The 23,773-nt window shown below is 40.2% G+C and overlaps 1 protein-coding gene and 1 long non-coding RNA gene across 4 annotated transcripts in view; one reads left to right on the plus strand and one right to left on the minus strand.

Moving 5' to 3' along the window:
* Window positions 1–23,773, minus strand: part of PHEX (phosphate regulating endopeptidase X-linked) — a 115,551-nt gene that overhangs the window by 42,023 nt on the left and 49,755 nt on the right. For all 3 annotated transcript variants that reach the window (XM_085050591.1, XM_085050584.1, XM_085050598.1), the window contains exons 10-12: window positions 18,711–18,804; window positions 13,442–13,570; window positions 9,829–9,930 (exon numbers count right to left, since the gene is read on the minus strand). In XM_085050591.1, coding sequence (XP_084906717.1) covers window positions 9,829–9,930; window positions 13,442–13,570; window positions 18,711–18,804 — 325 coding nt within the window. The remainder of the gene's footprint in view (window positions 1–9,828; window positions 9,931–13,441; window positions 13,571–18,710; window positions 18,805–23,773) is intronic.
* LOC146444221 (uncharacterized) lies at window positions 13,886–15,889 on the plus strand. The gene is made up of 3 exons (XR_014855891.1): window positions 13,886–14,036; window positions 14,864–14,915; window positions 15,709–15,889. It is a non-coding gene; the product is annotated as an uncharacterized LOC146444221 (long non-coding RNA).

Raw genomic sequence — 23,773 nt, forward strand, 5'->3', positions numbered from 1 at the left:
CCATACTCCCACATTCATGCCCCCTTTTGCTAGAAACACACCCACCTCGCTCCAAAAATCATTCCTGCTGTTTTTGTTTCAGCTCTGGCCAAACAGCAGATTTAACAAAGCCCACTGTGCTAGCAAAATAAAAGTCCCCAGGACCCAAAGAAGCCCATGTGCTGAGATCTCTGGCACTGGACACAGGGAGAGGGGCAGGCTCAGGGATCAGGAAAGGGAGAGGAAGCTCTGTCCCATCACAACTGTATGGGATATAATTTACCACAGCTTTTCTTTTCCGGTTTTGGAAAAGAAACTCTGAATAACCTGTTCCAGAAAGGAACAGCTTCTGACCTTAGCTTCTGCTTGCATCAGTTTACATTCATTTAACATTTTCAAGGTTAAGCAAAGGTTCCTGAGCATTTTTTTTAAATAAAGAGTAGCATGTGAAAAATTCGCTTTTCATTTCTCATTTCACAAGTGAGCGTCAGTCGCAGTCTTGATGCAACTGAAACCAGACATGGCAGAGACTCCTTTTAACACTACTCAAACTGAAATAGTGACTGAGAACTTAAACACAAGTATTACTCAGGAGTTGCATGTTTTATCTCTGAGGACGAATTCCTTTCGCTTGAACAGGGACCCTGGACAGCAGTGTACCACTAAGAATCACTATCAGTTGTCCATGTCTTGTAATAGAGGGGGGAAAGCAGATGCATTCATAGACAAAAACACAGGCTGCAAAATATAGAAAATCCATATTCAGAAAATGCTCTGTTCTCTACTCAAGACCAAATTCCTCTCTATTCCAAATTTTTATATATTTTTTATTTTAAAATAAATTATGTCTAGGTATTTTCACATTGATGAAGCTCACCCCATATGCAGACAACTGAACACAAGACATCTCACAGCTCCTTCACAAATGAGGGCAGCTGAGGAAGCCTTTATTCTTATATACAGCATCCTGGCCTCTTAAAGACCACCAAAGGAACAAACTCCTGAGTCTGATGAGCTCCTTGTGGTGAAGCTCCTTTACAAGTAAACTCCAACAATACCAGTACCTAAAGCCATTTGAAATTTCACAACTTTCCTTCAGACCCCAGTGACTGGTACAACACCTGAGCCAGCTGAAGTGCTGCTGGCTCACACTCCTGGCTGTGGAAAGCTCGGTGCCAAGACTGAGGGTCCATGGTGGAGTCCCAGCCCATGGTCCTGCCCTGCTGAGCCACTCACCCTCTCCTCTGCCAGCAGGCAGCTCTCCTCTCAGTGGGCATATACAACAGATACCTGAGCATGCCCTTGTACACTCTTCCAGACAGAGAAGGGATCTCCTGCACCTCAATATCTGCTCCTGCTGAGCTGGGGAACTACATTGTCTTTGTAACTGCACCTCTAAAGGAGACAGGTTTATTTGTTAAAACAACAAAGACAGTGAAAGTTACTAAAACTCTCCAAGACTTCAGGGGTGGTGGAAGATCTCTCCCTCTTTGGAAGAATTACTTTGTCTTTTAGCATACCAATGCCTTCATGTTGTGTTTCTGCCATGAAACCTTCAGATTCACCCTGGTCCCTGAGCACCTGCAGGTGTCTGTCCACCTGTCTCACTCCTATTTCAAGCATGAGATTTGTCACAAGTGTTTTGATGTCATGCACCTATTCTGGTCTTATGTAGTCATGGCAGAGTCTGAAAAATGACAGCTGCGAGATCAGGGTTAAATACAATTTCCTCTCCCTTCACCTGTTTTCCACTATCTGTTTGCATGGTGCTCAGGTTATTAATGGAACTGACATCCCTGCACAACTGAGTGAGCAGTAGCAGCAGCCAGATAACAAGGGAGAAGCTGACAGCAGCAATCTAACCCCAGAGATAAGAGATAAGCAAACATGCCATGGCTATTAGTTTCAACTCTGGCCAATGGAGAAGAACATCTCCTATAGTTACTGAACAGGAAAGCCCAGTCCTCCTGTGAAGGTTAAATTAAATTCAGGATGTGATAGATTATTCTCAGAGTTCAAAAATTAAAGTTTGTGATGAGAAATAAATATTTGATGTAAAAGGGATAAGAAAGAAAAGGGGATGTTAATCTGATGGGAAGTGAAGACCTATTTTTATTCAGAGAAAAGCATGAAACACTCCTACTCTAGAAGGAAAGTACCATTCCCTGTTTCTTCCCAGTGAAAAAATATTACTCTAAAAATTGGTATTTTCCAAACAGCTATCTCAGGGATGGCACAGGAGTGCCAGCCTCAAATACCTGACCAAATTCCAAACTAGGTAAGTAGTGCAAACTTGTCAAATCCCTTACATAATTTCTGAGCAGCATCTACTTCCCTTCCAGTTTCCTACTGAGTTGTCCCCTACTTTTCATGTGTCCATACACACTGTAGAAGAAAGATGGGGCTCCAGAAGAGATGACTGAGAGGGAATGTCATCAATGCCAATAAGTATCTGAAGAGAGAGTGTCATAGGAAGAAGCCTTTTGAAGGCTCTTCTCAATGATGCTAAGCAATAGGACCAGAGGCAGAAACTCATGCACAGGAAGTTCCATCTGAACATGAGGAAGAACTTCTTTCCTATGCAGGTGGCAGAGCACTGGAGCAGATTGCCCAGAGAGGGTGTGGAGTCTCCCTCACTGGAGGTGATCATGAACCATCTGGACACAATCCTGTGCCTTGTGCTCTGGGATGGCCCTGCTTGAGAAGGGAGGTTGGACCAGATGACCCCCCTGTGGTCCCTTCCAACCTGACTTGTTCTCTAGTGATATATTTAATGCACAAAGGAATTGCAGACATGTTGGAAAAGACTTACAATATGACTCTGCCTTTTCTGACTTCAACACATTTCAATCTTACAAGAAGACTTTCTCATTGCTCCCTGCAATGCAACTGCTACAATATAACCAGACCCTTGCAATTTTTGCATCCATACGGAGACTGCCCTAATTTCAGAATGCTCACTTCCACAAAGGAGAAACATGGCTATGGTTTAATTGTCACTCAACAAAAGTACACTTTCCAGTTTAGAAATGACAAGATTGTTCCAAGAATACCTGAATCAAACTTTCCAGTAAAACCAGTAAATTGGGAAGTTAGCAGTCACCTCTACTGGCTTTTAAACAGGAATGAAGTGTCCAAAGACTCAATTAGAGCCTTTGGAAGTTTCTCTCTCTTTTCTTAGTTCTTCTGAAGTATGTCTGGCAGTCTCTGTGAATGCTCCGACACAGTCACACTTTGTGAAGTTCTCTGACATCCTTGAAACAAAGATATAAAGTCATCTTAAAGGAACCTGGAAAAGATTTCTTGAAAGCTTTAGTTTTGAAACTCCATCCCTCTCTTTTACCAAGTATTGTTCTATCAGTTTTGTGCTGGCCTTCATTCCAGAAAAAAAGCCCGCTTGAAATCAGAGAGGTGCTGAGTCTCAGGGCTGGTTCCTCTGTCATATTTTTGCATTATTTTTCATAGGATAGGTCCACAGATCCCACAAGACACAAAAGACATTTTTAATTTTTGCAGAGCATCCAGTAACCACTCTCAAGATTAGATGATTTGTCATCTTTGTGCAAAATTAGTATGGCATTAAGCAAGATTAATTTCAGCTCCTGGAGCTGTGGTGCCTGGCATTTTTGTCTGGGCTTGCCTCAGATCTCAATGAAATGTTATTTTTCAGAACCGTATCTAGTGCATGCCTTGGACAGGCTATGTGAAGAAAAGCAGGAGGCTCCATTCTCCCAGGTTGTATTGCTGAACCAAGGTGACACAGAAGCAAGAGTGAGCATAAGAAGAAAAGAGGCAATGATGATCCTTTTGTTTCTGCACTGCCATAACTTAGGAGAAAAAGGTGACATTTTTCAGACAAGCAAAAGAACGTTCTTTTTACCCACAGAGCACAGTGAGGCAGTGGAACTCACTGCCTTTGGCAAGTTGCAGATGATAAAAGTTGTTGTGGGTTCAAAAAGTCGTTAGACAAACTCACAGCAGGAAAATATGAATAAATACAAAGACACCACTTCTGGCTCAGGAAGCAACTGAGCTGCAGTTTGTCAGAGGCCAAGAAAGGATAGTGGGAAAGTGTCCCTTTATGCTTGCCCTGTCCTTACGTTCATCTCTAAACATCTGCTACTGTTTGGCCACTGTCCGAAGCAGACACTGGACTCTACTCTGAGCAGTACAGCTGTCATGGTTGTAGTGAAATCACCCAAATGTGAAGAGAGAGAGACCATGGAGAACTGGGAAAGGGGGCAGGGGCTCAGATAATTGACTGCAGGGCTGGATGTGGCCAGTAGCTTCCAGCTGGGAAGAAAATGGCTTCAGTGGGATAGCCCATAGACACCTACCTCCATTAAAGTACCTAGACTTTGTTAAATCAGGGCTTGTACAGATGGCTCTTGATTTCCTAAGGGCTGTTGGCCTAAATTGCACTGTGTTGTCTAGGGAGGTTTGCTGTAGCTCTCTGAAGCAGCAGAACAAGCCCTGTAGGCTAAACAAAGGTACCTAACACTGCCCAAGAGAGCCACCTATAGCTAGGCACAGTGCTGATATTTTCCTGTGCTCCTCTTGACTCAGTCTTCAGACTCAGAGAGATGTGGAGAAAACAAATGTTGCGTATACAACTTCCTTAGAAATAAAGCAAAGCAGCAGGCAAGTTCAGGAGGCAAATTATTGCACAGTGACCTTGGGATTTGTGCTCCATGACTTGAGGAGGTTAATAATGTTACAGAAAAATCTTACTGGAGGAAAAACAAGCTCTTTTGGCTTATCATCCATGCTTTAAAAATAGTACTGCAAAGGAAAAAAAAAAACCAAACTTCCAAATAGGAAGTTTTTCCTGTGGCATAGCCTAACAGGATATTTTAGAAGAGAACTGCAAAATTTAAGAAAAACGTCTTTTTTCAAGCCTCCAGTTAAACCCAAGCACAAAGGGCATTTTAGGAAGGAAAAATAGTGATTAATAAAATAATGGTTCCTGCCCAGGAGTGGGAATAATTTAACATGTCAGTGATGATCTGCCACTGAATTATCCTTTGAAGAGCAGAAGCAATAAATTACCATTTCAAAGAAGTAAGCCCTCATCACACAAGTTATGACAATGAAGTTTCAGCTGCGGGTTCTCCCTTTTCCCTGTGGTCCACCATGCCAAAACACAGCTGTCAATACCATTTGGCTGCCATAGCTGGCTGCAGTCTGCACCTTCATTGTAAAGGAAACAAAAGGCTCTCCCTTGTCTCCCCCCAGCCCTGCAACCCTGCTCAGAGGCTGTGACGTGGCCATTGGTAACTCACAGAAGATGCACTCGAAGAGTGTTGCCAGACCCACCCTTGGTGCAGCACCCATTTGAATAAATTCTCTGTTCTGCAAATGAGGGCAAAACATAAAGACCCTTACAAAAGGGAGACTAAAAGGGCAAGAACATAAAGCTTTTTGGGGTGTGTGTTTGTTTATCAGAGAACTCCATTGAAAATTCGGGGGGTTAATAGACATACTAGAAGCAAATCTGAGATGATAGTCAAATACGGTGCAATAAAGCAGGGTTGAATAGACCAGAGAAGTAAGGACAGGAGAGAAAACAGCATCACAGCACAGAGCCGAGCGCTTCTCTCCGACTCAGAGCTCCTTTGGAAGCAGCGTGAGCTCCATCCAGAGAGCCAGGTGAGAACTGCACATGAAAGCAAAGTCACCTAACCCTGTTAGAAACTGTTTCGGTAAGACTGGCTTTCAGATGGTTTGGTTAAGATTCGTCTTTCCATCACAGAAAGAAAGGAATGGAGAGAGGAGAGAGGTAAATTATTAGATGGTATCTCATTGTATTGTTTTGTTACAAAAGGAATGTCAAATCTTAACTCCAAAGCATACAAGGGCTAGAGCAATGATTCTCAGATATCAAGGCTGCAAGACAATTGTTCCCTGTGTCACATGGAGTAGTAGATTTTATCCTTTTAATGCGGTTTGACTCATCAAATTAGTAGTGTACTCTCTGAATAACATAAAACAACAGGACATACACAAAGAGAGTCACAGATGGAGCGATTAGATAGAGCTGACAAGCTGCCTAAAGCAAAATTCAAGAACAGTTTCTACCAGAGGGTCTTTTGTAAGTCCTTTGGAGGTCGATGGTTCCTTTGATTGCAAAGCACCAGGCTGGCAGCAAGGTATACAAATTTGGCCTCAGCCAAGCACAAAAGAAAGGTGAGCATCAGTCAGAAAAGAGGAAGAAGAAAACACAGTGAGTATCTAATGAAACAGTATCTAAATCAAAAAGACGATATGCAATTAATTCTCTTTCAAACCTGCCATGTCCTTTATATTACATTATCATCATCTAAAGATACAAACACCACAAGGTTTTTCATGCTCATTGTCCAAACAGCCAGATCCCACACTGACCCTATTCTTCTTTCAAAAAAATTCTTAATGACCCCAATATGCCTGAAATTAAAGAAAAACCAAAGGCAAATTAAATAGATCACATGGAGCAGGCCCAATAAACAAACCAGGTTCCTGCAGTTTATTTATTTTCAGAGCATTCAAACATTTCAAGAATGCAATGAGATTAAAAATACAGGAGAGCAAAATATCTGAATCACAGTCATTTCCATGTAGGATACAGATCTGCCATGGAACTTAGGGCAGAAGCTCCAATCTGCACTACTGTAAAGAACAATGAGACAGTTACTGATAAAAACATAGAAGACCAAAACATTCTTTACCTAACTAATGGCTTCCCTTCTTTACTTAATTGATAGAATAGAATTAGAACATTTCAGTTGGAAGGGACCTACAAGGAACATCTTATGCAATGGCCAGACCACGTCAGGGTGACCAAAAGTTAAAACACATTGTTAAGGGCAGTGTCCAAATGCCTCATAAACACAGGCTTGGGCCATCAACCACCTCTCCAGGAAGTCTGCTCCAGTGTTTGACCATCCACCTGGTCAAACCTGGTCACCTGGACTTTCCTGATGTCCAGTGCAACCTCCCTTGAGGAAGTAGCTTTGAACTGTTCCCACACATGCTGTCACTGGATCCCAAGGAGATGAGACCAGAACCTCCCTCTCCACTTCCCCACTTCAGGAAGCTGTAGCAGTGATCCCTCAGCCTCCTTTTTTGGAAACCAGACAGCCCCAAAATCCCCAGCTGCTCCTCACAGGACATTCCTTCCAGCCCTTTCACCAGTTTTTTGCCCTCCCTTGGATGTATTAAAGGACCTTCAGATTCTTCTTAATTTTGGGGGGCCCAGAACCACACACAGCACTGCAGGTGAGGCCACACCAATGCTGAACACAGCTGCCCTCCACCCTCTCTCTCACAATTTATTCTTGGTGCCCAGTGTTCCTCCATCCTGGGTGCAGAATCCAGCATGTGGATGACATTTATTGACAAAGAAATGCAACTTTTACAGATATTTATAATAAAGTAGATATTTATTTGTGGCTAGCACAGGCTTTTCCCATGAGAATTTTCTTGTGTTTTATAAATAAAGTTTGGATGTTATTGGAACAGTGTCCCAGAACTTGGACAGTGCAGGCCTGGCCAATCAGGCCTGGGGGAAGACTTCTGACTGACCAGTCTGGGTGACTTTTGAAAACTCTATATATGTGATGAAATCAAAACAATAAAGGTCATTCCTTCTTGCCACTGAGAACTGGTGCCTTCATTACTCTGCTAGCTGCTCAACAGCGACATTTATTATCATGGGGGTTTTTTAACCAACCAATCTCCCTCATAAAATTCATGCTGTCTGTGCTGCTTTATTAAAGCCTAAGTATTGAAAAAGTAACATCAGAAAGTGCTAGGCTCATGAGATTTAATTAGAACCGTGTAACAGATTTTGAAGGTTCTGTTGTATTATAAACCTTAGATTTCCCCAGTGAATTATCTGACCCTACATGTAATGAATCTATTTCATGAACTAAAAACAAGAGTTCCAGGACAAATAGAATATCTATCATTAACAATAAATAATACTTAATAAATATGCACACACTCCATGTTTGGAAATGTACCAAATGTCTCTCTAGACACTTTCCTTCCAGCCAAGTAGCTATTTCTCTGAATCTGAACTTAAACTTGTAGTCATAAGTCCTATCACATATTTGTTGCTGCAGTATTGAAGGCATTACATAACACTTGTGTCTTACAAGTTTGACCTGGTTCCTATGTCAGCAAACTATGAAATGGTTTTGCAATTCAGTGAGAATGATTTTAAACCATTTGCTCTTCATTTGATAATTCTATGGCTTGTAGCATTATTTTTGTTGTACCTATGGACTTTAGATTGTCATGCATTTTTCAGCCTGCACTCTCCCCACCAACTTCAGAACCTTCAACATGCCTAAACTGGGAGCAAAGTGCCATAAGCTTACAAAATGTGTCAACAGAGGGAAACAGGCATCTCTACCTACCAAAGGTAGGAATATAACCTACCTTCTGATTAAAACCCTCCTTAAAACAGAAAAGGGAGAGCTTTTTTAAGGAGTTCTTTGGTTTTTGGCAATGTTTGTATTGTTTTCCTGATGAAATGCAGGTAGCAAATTTTGAACAAAATCACTAAGCAGGTTGTTATATAGAAATATCTTTATTAAGGAAATAATTAGAAAATCTTCCTGCTCTTATTTTGCATCAATTTTAACAAATATCTAAATTACAGATCATTATACTGGTATTTCTAATTTTTAAAAAAGCATAACAGCTAGTAAGAAGTAACAACTGCAGCCCATTTAACACTAGGTTAGCAGGAAATAAATGTCATTTTACTATTGTTCTCTTGCTATAGAGTTTATTGGTGCATTTATGCAGCTCTATTTCATTTGCACATATATGAAAAGCACTGCTGTATAAAATGTAAATGGGCTGCATATGGAATTTAAATCTTTCCAATGATTAAATGGCTCAACAGCCTTTTCATTAGAATCACTAAAAAAACTTTGAAGGCCATGTTTGCTTTTAAATCAAAACACTGCTATTTTTACTCAAGCACAGAGAGCAGGAACAGTTCAACTGCACTTGCCTGTCAGTTTATTCAAAGAGTGTGCTTACTAATTCACTGATAACTCATTGCCTCAACAAATAAGGACACAGACCTACACAACGCCCTCGCCTTGTTTTTTATACACCCCCTCTAATTGCTGCTCTGGGGACAGAGCTCTGCATTTGGACAATCTTCCTTTCCACTCATCATGTGCTATAAATGTGGGAATAGAGTGAAAAAGAAGCTTTGAGTACATCCTCCTGCCTTCACCTTTACCTCCTGCATTTTATTGTGACTTTATCTGAAAGCAATCAGGACCAGTAATGCCATCCTTGATTATAACACATCATAACTGGGATTATTCTATCAGGAAATGGATTTTCAGCTGGGATGGCCATTACACTCTCAAAAGACAGCTCTCAAGTTAGGCCTCCCACCATGACACTGGTAAAACTGTGAAACCTGAATTATTCTCATATCCCCTTCTAGGCTGGATCTGCCATCTTCGCAGCAAATGCCCTCAGCTGTCACAGATGTTTTAGACAGACGTGTATAGATTGGTGTGTTCCTGGTATCCCAGTCAAGGGATGTTTTTTGTCATGAAAAAACAAATCTGAAACAAGCTCATTGTCTACATCAGCCAGAGCCAGATAGGGAAAGATGGGGGCAAGGGAAGAAGAAAAAGGTAACAGTAATAACTTCTGTAAAGAAGCTGGAGCTCATGTGGCTTGGCTTCTAGAAAAAAAGTGTGGCACATGTCCCTTCACAAACAAAACGATGAGTAACTGGAACTGCAAGTAAAGTCCATGACATACTGTTATCACTCAAGTCAAATCTTTACCATAAAAGGATTTTAGTCATTCGACGTTTATATTTGTTACCTTCTCATGAGCTTTTCTTTTTGTTTCAGAGTCCATCCAGTCGTTTTCCTTTTCTAACATGTCAATAAAAGCCCAGCGAATTCCTTCAGTCAACTCCTCCATCTGCAAAACATTTCGTAAATCCCTCTCCAGTAAAATATGTCATGGCAGAATTAGTGTAAGAAAAGGTTTGGTGTATGTAGGAGTGATAGACTTGGTTAGACCACAAATGATTGCAGATCAGATGGTATCTGCTGTCCTTTCTTGAAGGCTAATTTCTGCTTTCTCCATTACTGAGACACTTCTGAAGGCAAGTTTCTTTCCACCTCCTTTCCCTTCAGGTGTACCACATACCCTGTTCATTGCTGATCATTTCATGTCATATTTGTGAGAATACCCACCTTGAAATCATAAAAAACACTGAGAGATTTGCAGTCCTTTTGGCAGATTTCTGACCCTTAGGTTCTAGATCACTGGCCCATGCAGAAGGAACCAGCTGAAAGGCATTTGCACAAATAAAGCCTTTTCTGCAGAGAGAACATCCATAGCCTGGTTTGGTTTATGTGAGACTGAGACATGCCTTATTAATACTGCCAAAGAACTGAATTTGGGCTGACAGCCCTGTGATCCAAACACAAAGCAGTATCCAAATATTTAGCCTGTATTTAGCTGCATTTGTGAAGCATTGCTACCCTTTACTTAGTGAAGGGATGGAGGTCCTGGCTCACACCACTGAGCAGCCTTAACTGCTTCTGTGGTCCTGAACCACCAGGGACAGCTTGGATCTGTGGAAAGCTGGGAAAACCCACAGCTACTTCTGCCTGGCTGCTTCTTCAGAAACCTCTGCAAAGCCAAGACCACATTTCATGCAAGTAAAAAATAATAATAATTATAATAATAGGACTGTTCAGTGAGAATGCACATTAAAGAAACCCTGAAATTACAGAAAACAAGAAATCTAATTGCTAAGATATGCATTATGTGAGTCTAAAGAGCCCCCATTCCTATGCATCTGTCTGGCAGCCCAGAAAGGTGTATGCAACCAGCTGCCTCTATTTACATCAGCAGATGAATGCCATGACAGATAGCCATGGGGAATACTGTGAGAGTGAGGAAATGAGGGGGATCCAGCCATTGCCTGAGTCCTTTAGCACAAACCAGAGTTGAGACAGCACAAGACATGACAGATACCCATTAGATGAAGACTTATTAGAACTTTGTGTTATCAGTTATGTTACATTTAAAAATAATGAAAATGTCAAGTAGCAGAGATTTATATTATCTTATTCTATAAATCTAGTAGCTCTGAAATGTCATTAAAAGTGGGGACTAAACCCTCAAAAGTAACATTACCTTTAGCTAAATTGTCATTAATATATCAGATTTATATTTTAATCTTGAACTGTCCTTTATTTGTGGTGCAGTTGGAAAAGATGTAGCAAAGTTCCTTGGATTATTAATTTTTTCCTACCCTTTTCAAAAAACATTTTCATATTTTAAGAGGCAATATGGGTCAACTGGAGCAGCTCTAGCATTAAATATGACTAAAGAGTGAACATTCACAGTAAACTGCACCCCAGGAAACGGGGTAACTTAGAGATATTGATGACAGAGCACTGACTCAATTAACTTTGTGCACTAATGAGGTGAACTCCCTGTATTTGGAGGTTACAAGTTCAAATTCAAGCTCTGCAGCTGGACCCTGGTGTATACTTAGGCTTTATGCAGCAGCTGTAGCTGCAGGGGGCAGGGGGAGAAACCTATTCCTGCTATCAAAGTTATTACTGAAACTGCTCAGGCGTATCTGTAAGAAACACTGCAGGCACTCTGAGTTAGAAGCAGTGCTATATTTAGACACAAATAATGTCTTTCTTGATAAAAGAAGAGAAGTATCGAAGGTATGAAACATCAATCACAAAACATGGGGGGGAAAGAATCCATATTATCTGTAACTCAGGATTTGCTTATCATAGACAGATATATGCCATAAGCCAGTAAAAAAAAAAAAAAGAAAGAAAAAAAAATCTTGTACAAATAAGAATGCTTTACTCACAAGCTTTCTTACTGCTTAAGAAAAAGAAATAGAACTGAAAACCAGTGAAATGAAAATGATAACACCACAAACTATTAACTTGAAAAGCACACTTCTAAATGGAATGCAACGAATTTCACCTGTATGTAATTTTATCTCCATGGGTAGTTCATTTCAAGGCTGAATGTTGTGACCTAAACCATAAATTTTATATGCATTTCTCAGTATGGATGCTACTGTGAATTCAAACTTGATAATTTTCCAAAGCTTTGGTCTAAAAGGAATGTGCACACTAAAAACATTCTAATTAGGTCATATTTCAAGAGAAAATTGTTCTCTGCTCTAACTGCTTCTCATAATTTTTCCTCACAGATACAAACATGAAAAAATGTCCATCCCCTCCATAAAGTGTACATTTCTCATACTCCTACTCTTCCCACTTATCCTGTGCAGGATAACACTCTGCATATGCCTGGCATATTTTTGCCATAAAATGGCCAAATAGCACATCACAAACTGGATCAAGAAGCAGGGGATTGAAAAGCTAGATCTCAGAGAGGAAACTCCAGCTGAAGGCAAATATGAAAAGAAATGCAGAACCTGAGAGGGAAACAGACAAAAAAGATTTGGACAAGCCAAATAACTGTGTGCTTTCTAAGATGGAATCCTTCCCTGAGAAAGCAGTGGAAGTAGATAAAGGCAAATAGGCAAAGTCAGGCTACTTAGCCAGGGCAGTGCAGGGCTTTCTCAAAGATGTTGCTCCCAGCACAGAGTGCTATTTCATGTTTCCTAAATGGTTAAGCTTCTCCTGCATGGAGAGCTAAATTCAATGACTAAATTAGTTAATTTAAAACTGATTATTGTCGGAAAATCAGTGGCTGTAAAAGCAGATATTGGAAAACCCTATAAGAAAAACTTGAACCGAAAGTGAGTCATAAATTATTGTGAAGGGTAATTAATTATTTGAATATGTTATTGAGAGAAGTGATAGCATAGCTATTGTTGACATTTTACAGTGACGAACCTCCCTGTGGGCTCAACAGTATGGAAGAATATTTCCTTTTACTTTTCAGCAGAAAATATTTGAATCACTAATATGAACTCTCTCTATGTGGCTCTAGGCTTCCCTTGATTTGGGCCAGACATCAGTTACATATCTCTTGCTTAGATTGCAGGTGTAGCACCCACAGCTTTCAGAGGGTAGTCCTAAAGCAGAGAAATCTTGACCAATTTTTTGACTAGTCAGTAAAAACTTTAATATTATGGGTTGTACTAGCTATGCTAAACCATTCTCATCAATACCCCATACTCTGTTCCTGCAAAGCCTGGCTGTCATTATTTATATAAATTAACAACATTGAACCTAAACTGTTGAAGTTCCATCTGAAGGACAGATGGAAAGAAGGGGCAGTGCCCAGATGGGCAGAAAGGTAACACTTCTTCCAATTCATTCAATTTTCTCCTTGTGTTTTGGGGCTTTTTTAATTCATTTAAAATATTTTTAAGAATCTTATATCTTTTTAAGCTTTGTTTTAATATCAGAGGCAATTTGTGATGAGGAAACCACTAACTGAAAATTTCCAGAGACTGCATGGGACTCACCATCTCTTTCTTGTCTTCTTTAAAATGGGCTTTCACAAACATCTTACCCACAACGTAGGGGAGGGCATTTTCTACAAGGTCCACACATTTATCCCACTGAGGCAGCAAAGTTGTAGTCCCATGGATCACCTGTTGGCAGGGACAGGTATTAAGCCAAAACATCATCCTGTTAAAGAAGAACCTACATGCAGTATAGTCCAAAACATATTTGTCAAATAGCCACCAAAAGGAAAAAATACTGATACTCTGCAGTTATTTCTATTTTCATCCAGTACTATGACAAATCTTTTGAACACCACAAAATAGCTGTAAGATTTTAAACTTCAGAACAGTACAATGGTAACAGTGACTTAGAGAGACTAGGCTTAGAGGCTTAGTGCTAACTTTGGACTAACCTTGGTATTCTTTTTGCGTTAAGTAGGGACAATTTCATCTAGAAAAAAACCCTGCTCTATGATACCTCCTGAAAAAGTTTACCTCTCCTCTGACAGGGTGAGAAGCCTAGGGAGATTGTCATCATGAAAATTGGGTTAATCCTTATGAAACACCTCCTGCAAAGCCCTCCATTGCCATGAGCTAATGACATCTAACAAAGGTAGGTACATGTCCACACCTTTTTGTCATTTACCTGTCCAGCTACTTTTACCACAGTTTGTGTAAAACAGTTGCTTTCAGTTCCTTTCTCAAACAGACCATTTTCTGGAGAAAAGAGGTTTGAATCATCAAGAACACTGAATATGTTTGTTTCCCCACAAAAAATATAAAGATCATTCCATATTGCAGTGGAAATATGTTGGTAGAACAACTTGCATATTTTACTAAAGGAATGGTCATGATATACACACTTCCAGGCTCTGATGATGTCATCATAAATGAGCTTCAATAGAAACAGTCAACAATGGTCAACACACCAATGAACAAGGCAAAACAGAACTTAAGGGCATTTGCTGTCTTGGTTTCTGTTTCTCACAGGAAGAACGTTGTTACTGTGGGTGCTAACCCAGCCAACATTGCATTTACTCATCAAGATGTAGTTCATGTAAAAAAGCCCTGCACACAACAAGGTACAAGATCGGTCCTTGTGAGCAATAAGCAGTGCTGATTTAAGAAACTTTTGTTATTTTCCAGGTTCAAAGTGTTCCTTTTCCATTTAAGGAACTTTTTAAGCTTTTCCCCAGAGAACAAGCACAATCCCAGTCCAGCAGTTAACACCTGTGAGCTGTGTAAAGGCAGAGTCCAGTCAGCATCAGACCAGATCAGGTATAAGGATAGGGATTTTGGCCTCTCACAAATGATACAAGCCTCTTAAGCACCAATTTTGCAGTTCCTGAGCCCCTTGTTTTTCCCATTACTCTCCTCCTTTGAGCACAAGATTAAATATCCAGCAAAACTGAAAGGTTTGAATTTGTCTTTTTCCAATAGGAAAAGATTTCATTGGAAAATTCCAGAGCAGCTTAACCCTCAGCTATTGAAGGTGAGATATTTTGGTAGCTCAAAGATTGATTTTCCCTATCATATTGTCTGTAATTAAGCGTAATCAATGACTCACACTGAAATACACCAGTGAATTGCATTTCCAAATGCTTTTTGTTAATACTGTATATGCAGCAATAGATTTTCGATTGCAGAGAGTACACTGCTTCTATAAGAAAACCTTCTCAGTCAAACCAATACCTATTAAGGTGATATTTTTCTAAACTGAGCCAAATTTGAAAATCAACTCCTTTTCCAAATTCTTCAACCTTTATACATAACAAGACACAACACTCAAAAAAAAAAGAGAAGAAAATTTCTCTCTGGGGTCGCAGTAAACTCAAAATGGAGCTTTTTCCTGATGCAGGGGGAAGAAGGGGAGTTATGGCATTAGTCATCAGAGCTTGAAATTCCTTCCAAAAGCTCTGAGTATGCATCAGCCATAGAAATAGCCAGGAGACAGAGCTGTCTTTTAGACTGTGACATACTATTATTACAACATAATAATTATCATTATTGTGAGGGAGGCTTGACTGTAAGGAGAACATAAAGGCAGCACAGGCTGTGAGACCAATAAAAATAGAGCTGAGAGGAATAGATGATATCTCACATCTGGTTTATTGATATTTATGTTACAACAGTCAACAAGAACTCCCTCAAATAGTCCTCCTACTATTAATGTACCACTCTAAAACACAGTACTTCAGATAGTAACAGTGACTATAAATAGCAGGTTTCAAGCCCTCCCAGTCAATTGAGAGCTTCACGACACAATTAACCAACCTCTTCCCCAGGTGCCACTGCACATTTACAAGGTCTCAAAGTGCCACTGCAGAGGAGCTGCTGATAGTTGCTGATGTGGTACTCAAAGCACTTTCTCCAGAGTCAGCAGGTTTGTCCTATTTCTAAACCTGAAGTTTTTTTTAAAGTTTCATCATGTATTTTTCCTTCTCCTTGCAAAGATTTTAAGGTCTTGCTGCCAAGATTTCTACATATAAGGAATAAAATCCACCAAGAGAAAATGAGAACCTGGTGAAAAAAAATACTGTGCTTATGATGGTTGAGGCTGGCTGAATTAATGAAACAATGAATGTCTAAAATACATTCTTTTCTTTAAGGGTCACTAATTTATCTCATGGTCATATATTTTTAGTAGTAATTCAATGTTTTATTCACTTAGCTGGCAAGGTGTTGGTGGGCCCTTTTTATGATCCTAAAGTACATCCAGTTATCCATCTTCTGACTGGACAAATGTATTGAACAATAGAGAAGCCCAATGCCTTGGACTCCATTCCTCATGTCCTTTTTATTGACCTTTAAAGCCTGTTCCACTGAGCTGTTTACTCAGCTTTAGTTATTAACTATTAGCTACTGCTGTTTACTGCATTTAACTAACTCTCCATCTCCAGGTCCCAGGGGCAGATAATACGATTGAGTTGCTGATTCACAGCTATTACTGCGCTGTAAGCTTTCACAACCATTTTCATGGCCAGTATTGTTTAACTTATTCATCAATGGCTTGGAGAGAGGAGCAGATGCCTCCTCAGAGAGTTCACTGCTGACACAAAGCTGGGAGGAGTGGCTGATACCCCACAGGGCTGTGCAGCCCTTCAGAAGGGCCTTGACAGGCTGGAGAGATGGGCAGAGGAACTGTGAAATTCAGCAAAGGCAAATGCAGGTCCTGCAGCTGGGCCAGAACAAGCCCAGGCACCAGCCAGGCTGGGGCTGAGCTGCTGGAGCAGCTCTGCAGAGAAGGGCCTGAGGGTCCTGCTGGACAATGAGCTGTCCAGGAGCCAGCAGTGCCCTGGGGCCAAGAAGGGCAGTGGGATCCTGGGGGCATTAGGGAGAGCATTGCCAGCAGGTCAGGAGGTGATCCTGCCCCTCCACTCAGCCCAGTGAGGTGTGTCTGCAGTGCTGTGTCCAGTTCTGAGCTCCTCAGGACAACAGAGACCTGAAGATACTGGAGTGGGTCCAGTAGAGGAAAACAAGGATGAAGGGATTACAGCATCTCTTACAAGGAAAGGCTGGGCGAGCTGGATCTGTTCAGCCTCCAGAAGAGATGACTGAGAGGGGACTTCATCAATGCCAACAAGTATCTGAAGAGAGAGTGTCATAGGAAGAAGCCTTTTGGAGGCTCTTCTCAATGATGCTGAGCAATAGGACCAGAGGTGGGAACTCATGCACAGGAAGTTCCACCTGAACATGAGGAAGAATTTCTTTCCTGTGCAGGTGACAGAGCACTGGCACAGACTGCCCAGAGAGGGTGTGGAGCCTCCCTCACTGGAGATGTTTAAGAACCATCTGGGCACAATCTTGGAATGTGCTCTGAGATGGCCCTGCTTGAGAAGGGAGGTTGGACCAGATGACCCCACTGTGGTCCCTTCCAACCTGACCCATTCTGGGATTCTGTGACAGCCTTGATGAGATTATAAATAAGCACTGGATCAATCTGAATTATATTTCTCTAAGCTTCTACGAAGAACTGACAGCAGCCAGTACCATATTCAAATGCACAGTATCCAAAGCTTAATGTTTCCTTTCAGGAATTTTCTGGCCATTATATAACTCAGTGTAACTCAGTATTATGCTGCAGACTGGCTGATAGCCAGCATCAATCTATTTTACCTCACTAGCAAGGAATGTCCCAGGAGGGGACACCGACAAACTTGTCACTGGTTCTGACAGCCAGTTTCTCATATTTTACATGAAGAAAATAGCATCTTTAACAAGACTAATTTGAATAAGATCTCAGAAGTATAAGAGACTGCCTTTCCTGTGTAGTTTCTATAAAGTTATTGGAGTTTATTTTTAGCAATGTGATCAACTCTGAACTATTCCAGTACTACTCAAGGAAAAACATTATAGGTGCTTTAATTAGTCACTTGCATGCCTCACCAGGGAGGACATAACACCCACACCTCCTGCACTACATCACTACCAGCATCATGCCAGCCTCCTTTGTCAATTTGCATAATGGCAAACAAAGTTCACCATTCAAAGTAGCTTAGACACATGACAAAGCACAATTCAGTTCCAGTTTCATCCTTGGTTTTCTGAAGGAGCCCTCACACTGCCCACAGGACTACCAGGTAGATTTCTATTCAGGATTCACTTAATCAAATATATGTGTTTTACCTGAATGCCCATATTACTTTACAGATAGTTCTGCTCTCACAGCTTGTGGCAGTTTTCTGGTTCTTTTGCTGGAAGAAGAAGAAGCCTTCCCAAACTGGAAGGCACCTGATCATCTTCTCTGTGGAAAAGGCTGGTGTATCGATGTGCTAGAGCTCATGTAATGCTGGCATTAGAGCATGGGAGAGCTTTGAGCAAGATTAAAAAAGGTGACATCCTAGACTTCTGTTTTACTAGACCTGTATTCACACAACGGCAAGCATTAGGGTTTTTTAAAGTTTAGGTTTTGACCAAAAGAGCTTGGCCTGCAGGAATAGCACAGGTCACAGCCCATATAACCTAATTCAAAAGCATTCTAGCTTTCACGTTTCTGCAAAAGAAGATTAAGATTTTTAAAGGGAAGGTTTCAAAACCTCTTTAACATCATCTAAAAGACGTTTTTGTCTCAGTGTCAGTGTCATATAAATGTCTCAGTGTCATATACAAAAATATGCATGTCAATTGTTTTAGAGGGAGTTTTCAAAATAAAAAAAGTTTTTCAAGAAATTTATCCAGCATGGAAGACATTTTGTGTTTTGCAAAGGTATAAGCAACTATAAGGGAAACCAACAGTGTCAACAACCAACACCAGGACCTTTGTAAATGCTATGAAAGCATAACTTACCCGAGAAAATTCCAGCCACCGATACTGAAAACGTCTACTGAGGTTAAATAACCTTGAATAAACCATCCTCCACACCAGGTAGTTGGCAAGAGTCCTGTCAAATCAGGCATATTTTTATCAGACAGGTAAACACATAAAGCACTCACAGAGATATCTCTACAAACATTTTACCTGCATGGTGGAAATTTCACCTTAAAAATTAATGAGTGATGGCCAGATTGATAAATCCCAATTACACAGAAGAATCTGTATGATTGCAGCCATTTAATATATAATTGCCCCATGATAATCATCTTCTAGGGCTTATTTCTAATGGGTCCATCACCTAGTATGTAATTTTTAAATAATGTTTTTTTCCAAATGGCAGCTTTCATTTCCCTTAGAAGTGGCAAGAACTGTGTTATAATAATAGTTGCATAAAAGTTCTATCCAGAGATAACTGCTTTTTCTTTTGTAGATCAAAGAGAATGTTATCTCCCCTCATTAGTAGGGCACATAAATGGTAACAGAATAGATAACAGTCCATCCCATATGCACTATCATTATCTCATATTTGTATCTTCCATTAGAAGTTATCAATATGCTTTGAAAACTTCTACTATTCACCAAGTTATTAAAGTATTACCATTCCTATTTTGTCAGATGGATAATTGAAATACCAAAAAAGAGAAGCCTCCGTAAAAAAAATCTTATAAGAATTGAGGCTGAGAGATCTGGGAAGAGCTTTTTTAAAATTCCCAGGAGATCTGACATCCATTCCCCTTCTCTAAAACTTCAGGTACCTAACTGGAGGATTTATCCAGCCTAGATTGATCTCTCTCCATGTTCAACAGTGGCTATGTGAGCTAAAGGTACATTATGAAATTTGCAATTCCACTTCAAACAGTCTCAAAACAAGTTCAACAATGGTCTGCACATATTATTCTCATCTTCTTTTATACACGACATATTTTTCAAGGATAGTCATTGCTTCAAAGCTATGGATATTCAAATGTTATTTGCTCCCCACTGGGATATACATAACATTTTTGGCGAGCCATAGACTTCTCCATAGGTAGGAAAATTGCTTCTATGCAACTAAAGATGCTTTTATGGACCGTCTGAACAACTCCCCCATCTCTAAAAATCCCATTTCTGCAATCTCCCATTGCCATAAGCATGGGGCAATGCAGCTGTTTCTACAGTGTCATTCCATTAGCTTCACTCAGAGATACATCCCAAGCATTTCCCCCCTCTGAATCATAACAGCTTGGGAATACACTTTGTGGACATGCTGTCTTGAAAGCAGCATTTGCTAGAGACATAACTTTGGATTTGCCTCTACCCAAGCTCCAGTCCACCCACAAAGAGCCTTCAGCTCAGAATGTGTTGTTGCATCTCTCACACTGGGTATATTCTCTTTTAGTACACAGATATATTATATAGTGCACCTAAATGCCCACAATAATCATAAAACGCATCTGAAAAAGCTTTTTTAGCAGTAACAATGTACATTTATAAGGCAGTATATGTTACAAAGCCAAAATATTTAGCTCTGTTTGAATAATCACACCATTTTGAGATAACATTTAGGGTCATTTAAAATTCATTTCAACCTATGAAGTGCCGGAAAGGTTAGATTTTTCCCTTAACACATTTCTGGCAACGTGGAATTTTCTCACTCAATGGCAGGTGAAGCACCCTAAAAGCAGTCAGCTCTCATTGTTTTGGTAAATGACTCGAACTCCAGAAACCTCACAACAATCTGCCTCAGCTATTTCAGCAGAGCTGAAGAACATCCAGCTGTAACAACTCCTGCAGCAACAACTCTGTGTATCTAAACCAGCATTTATACAAGTCCCACAGATTAAAAGGTTAAAGATTTGATTTCAACCAAAAGTCTTAGGTAAGAAACCTCAGCTAAATAGATCACTATCACACACTAATTATGTATTACAATTTGGTACTTAATCACCACCAAAAAAAAAAATCAATTCTCTGCTATGTGCTCTCTGTTCTCACACAGCAATATTTGTCCTTGCATTTGAGTTGGGGAACTTCTCTCAAATTGGTAGTGAACAAAAGACTGAAATTTCTAAAGGCTTGGTCTCAAAAAGTTGACTTATTGAAAGCCAATAATATCAACAAGAATTCAGTAATGTTTATGTCAGGTATAAGTAATGAAGGCAGATGGCAATTACAGTAAATCTCTCATAATTACTTGAGGTTTATTTTAATTTGGGAAGGAAGAGGCTGACACATGCTAAAACAAGTCCTACATATATTACTCTCATCTTCTTTTATACATGACATATTTTCTGAAAGTTCTGTGTCTGATGAGACCATGATAATTCCTGATTGTAACCACAACAGAATCCACAATGTATAAAACAACAGGGAGGTTTCACTTGCAAGTGCAGAGCTATGTTTATTAATTGGGGTGGGCAACAGGGGCAAAGGTTGAGGGGGTTTGTTGTTACATGTTTGAAGGGCAGTGTGTTCTAGTTTGTTTTTCAAAACAAAATAAAATAGTAATTTATCTAAATTTGTTTATTTATTTGGCAATGATTGTTTTATCTTTTGGGCCAACTATGCAAATTTCAAATCATTTGGTTATCTTCAGCTGGCTTAAAAACTGACACTTTTTGCCTATCAAGTTCATATCTTGGGGTGCATATCTTGGGGTGATTTTCATCCCAATTTCACAGATAAGTTCACTGAGGCTCAGAGAAGTTAATCTCTACACATGGAGCAAAATCCAGTACTCCAATAAAACATAAAAATCCTCTGTGCTCCTTTGACGAGACCAGAATATTTGTTGTTGTAACCTTTCAGAAGAGTACACTCTATTTTAACTTCCAAATGCCTGTTACAGAAAGTGTAGGCTCACTCTTAACCAGTATGACCCTTATTGTGACACACACTCCCAAAGGAAGTGGTAGAGAGCTTGTTTGCTGGGACAGTTAAAATTATACCAGTGCTTATGAATATTTACTAAAGTACTTTCTGTCCTGTCTGAGAATAAAGTAGGTTGCTCATGTAAAATTCTGTGAGTTTGCAATATTTTAATCAACAGACACAGTAGCAATTAAAGAGGACAGATTTAATGTGAGATAGGTAGACAAATTAATTGACATTTTGAGAAAAAGATCTCTTTCACAAATTTTAGATCTATTTGAAAATTGTACTCAGAATTGAGTTACAAAGCAAATTATAAGTACTGGAAAGCTTTTGCCTCCATTGCTGGAGGCACTAGTTCAAGACAAATTATTGTAACTTCTCTGTCTCATTTTTCAGTCACAGACTAAGACCAAAAAAGAGATCTAGTGCCTCCATCCATCTCTAAAGAAAATTCCTCCTATGCTATATGAATTAGAATTCTTCTCAATTAATAGTCCCATACTGCAAAGATATGGGCAGGTAAGACAAAGGAAAAGGGGCCTATGAGAAAGCTCAATAGGGACATTTCAGAAGGACATACAGTGATAGGAAAAAGGAGACTGGCTTTAGACTGAAAAAGGATTGATTTACCAGCTATTGGGAGGAAATCCTTTACTGTGATGGAGATGAAGCACTGAACAGGTTGTCCAGAGAAGCTGTGGATGCCCCATCCCTAAAAGTGTCCAAGGCCAGGTTGTTCATCTCCTTAAGGGTGGGTCACCACAATGAGGCTCTGAGCAACCTGGTCTAGTGCAAAGTGTCCCTGCCTGCTGCAGGGATGTTGAAACTGGATAATCTATAGGGTCCCTTCCAATCCAAACCAGTCTGTGATTCTATGAAACTAATTATCCTTTCTGTGATTCTATGAAACTAATTATCCTTTCTGAGATCAATGAGAATGGTAAAGCTGCTTCTTTCAATAGCTGCAAAGATCTCCAGAAAAGATGCAATTTAGAGTGTCCTATTTATGGCTCACATAAAGCACCAGCACAAAGGTAACAGGGAAGGGATATGAGCTCCTAATTAGTGCCAGTACTGTTCTGTCTCCCCCCTCACATGGCACAGCTGTACTGGAGCTCTGCCAGTGCTCATTTACTTCACAGCTACATGCAAACACCTCTTCTTCCTGCAATAGAGACAAACCCCACTAAAAATTCAGGGGTACACAAAAGACTGAAGAAATCCCTGAAAAACCTCTTATAAAGAAGGTGTGACTTATTTCAGCACCTGACATGACTTAGGCTAGCTGTCTCAGAGCTGATAGAAACTCCAGCAGGCTAATAGCTCAGCTTCTTGGGCAGCTTGCTATGGAGAGTCCTGTTTCTGGGCTAGTCACAGCAGAGCCCTGGCTGGGGACTTCAGACTGACTTCTGAACCACACTTCTGCACCTATTGCAAGCTCCACACAGTAACTTCATCACATGCAGTCAAATAAAATTCTATTAAATTCCCACTACACCATGTCAATATGCTCTCTTCTAGCAATGCCCTGTGGATGATTTCACAATTCAAGATTGCTCAGCAGGCTATCTGAGTAGGAAATTTTTAATATGAGGATTGGGAGTCCTTGCAATTTGCCACCTCCAACACAGAAAACAGCTTCTGTAGCCAGACTTTTCCCTCCAGTCTTTCCTCCACCTGAAACAAACTTCAGGCAATGCTTTACCAGAGCACTGTGTAAAATACTGGGGCATGAGCCATCTTTTTGTGACATTTTAAATAGTACCCAGGCTAGCAGGATGTTCATCTGGGAAGGGGACACACAAAGCACTGGAATAAAAGTGTAATTTAGGGGTAGCCTTGTAACTGAAAAGAACATGAACTTGGTGAAAGTACCAGCTTTTCCTAATGACACCCCATCTCCTGAAATGGTGAGAAGATAATTCACATTATGAACATTGAAGCAAACCTAAAATTTTGAAATGCTTTTCTAGGAATTTGATTGGTCTAGATGTTGATGTGCTGAGGCCTGAATGGCAAGCCTCAGCCAGAGTTGAATTACAAGATGGATCCTAGGCATTATTTGTGCCTAGCAGTATTATTTAGCTAAAAATAGATCACAAAGACGCTTCTGCTAGCTCTTTATAACCTTGTGCAGTTATCTGCAAGAAATGTATCATTTTGAGAAACTTTCCCAACTGACA

This window comes from Lichenostomus cassidix, chromosome 1, assembly GCF_008360975.1.
Source record: "Lichenostomus cassidix isolate B80296 chromosome 1, HeHo_3.0, whole genome shotgun sequence".
Classification (NCBI taxonomy): domain Eukaryota; kingdom Metazoa; phylum Chordata; class Aves; order Passeriformes; family Meliphagidae; genus Lichenostomus; species Lichenostomus cassidix.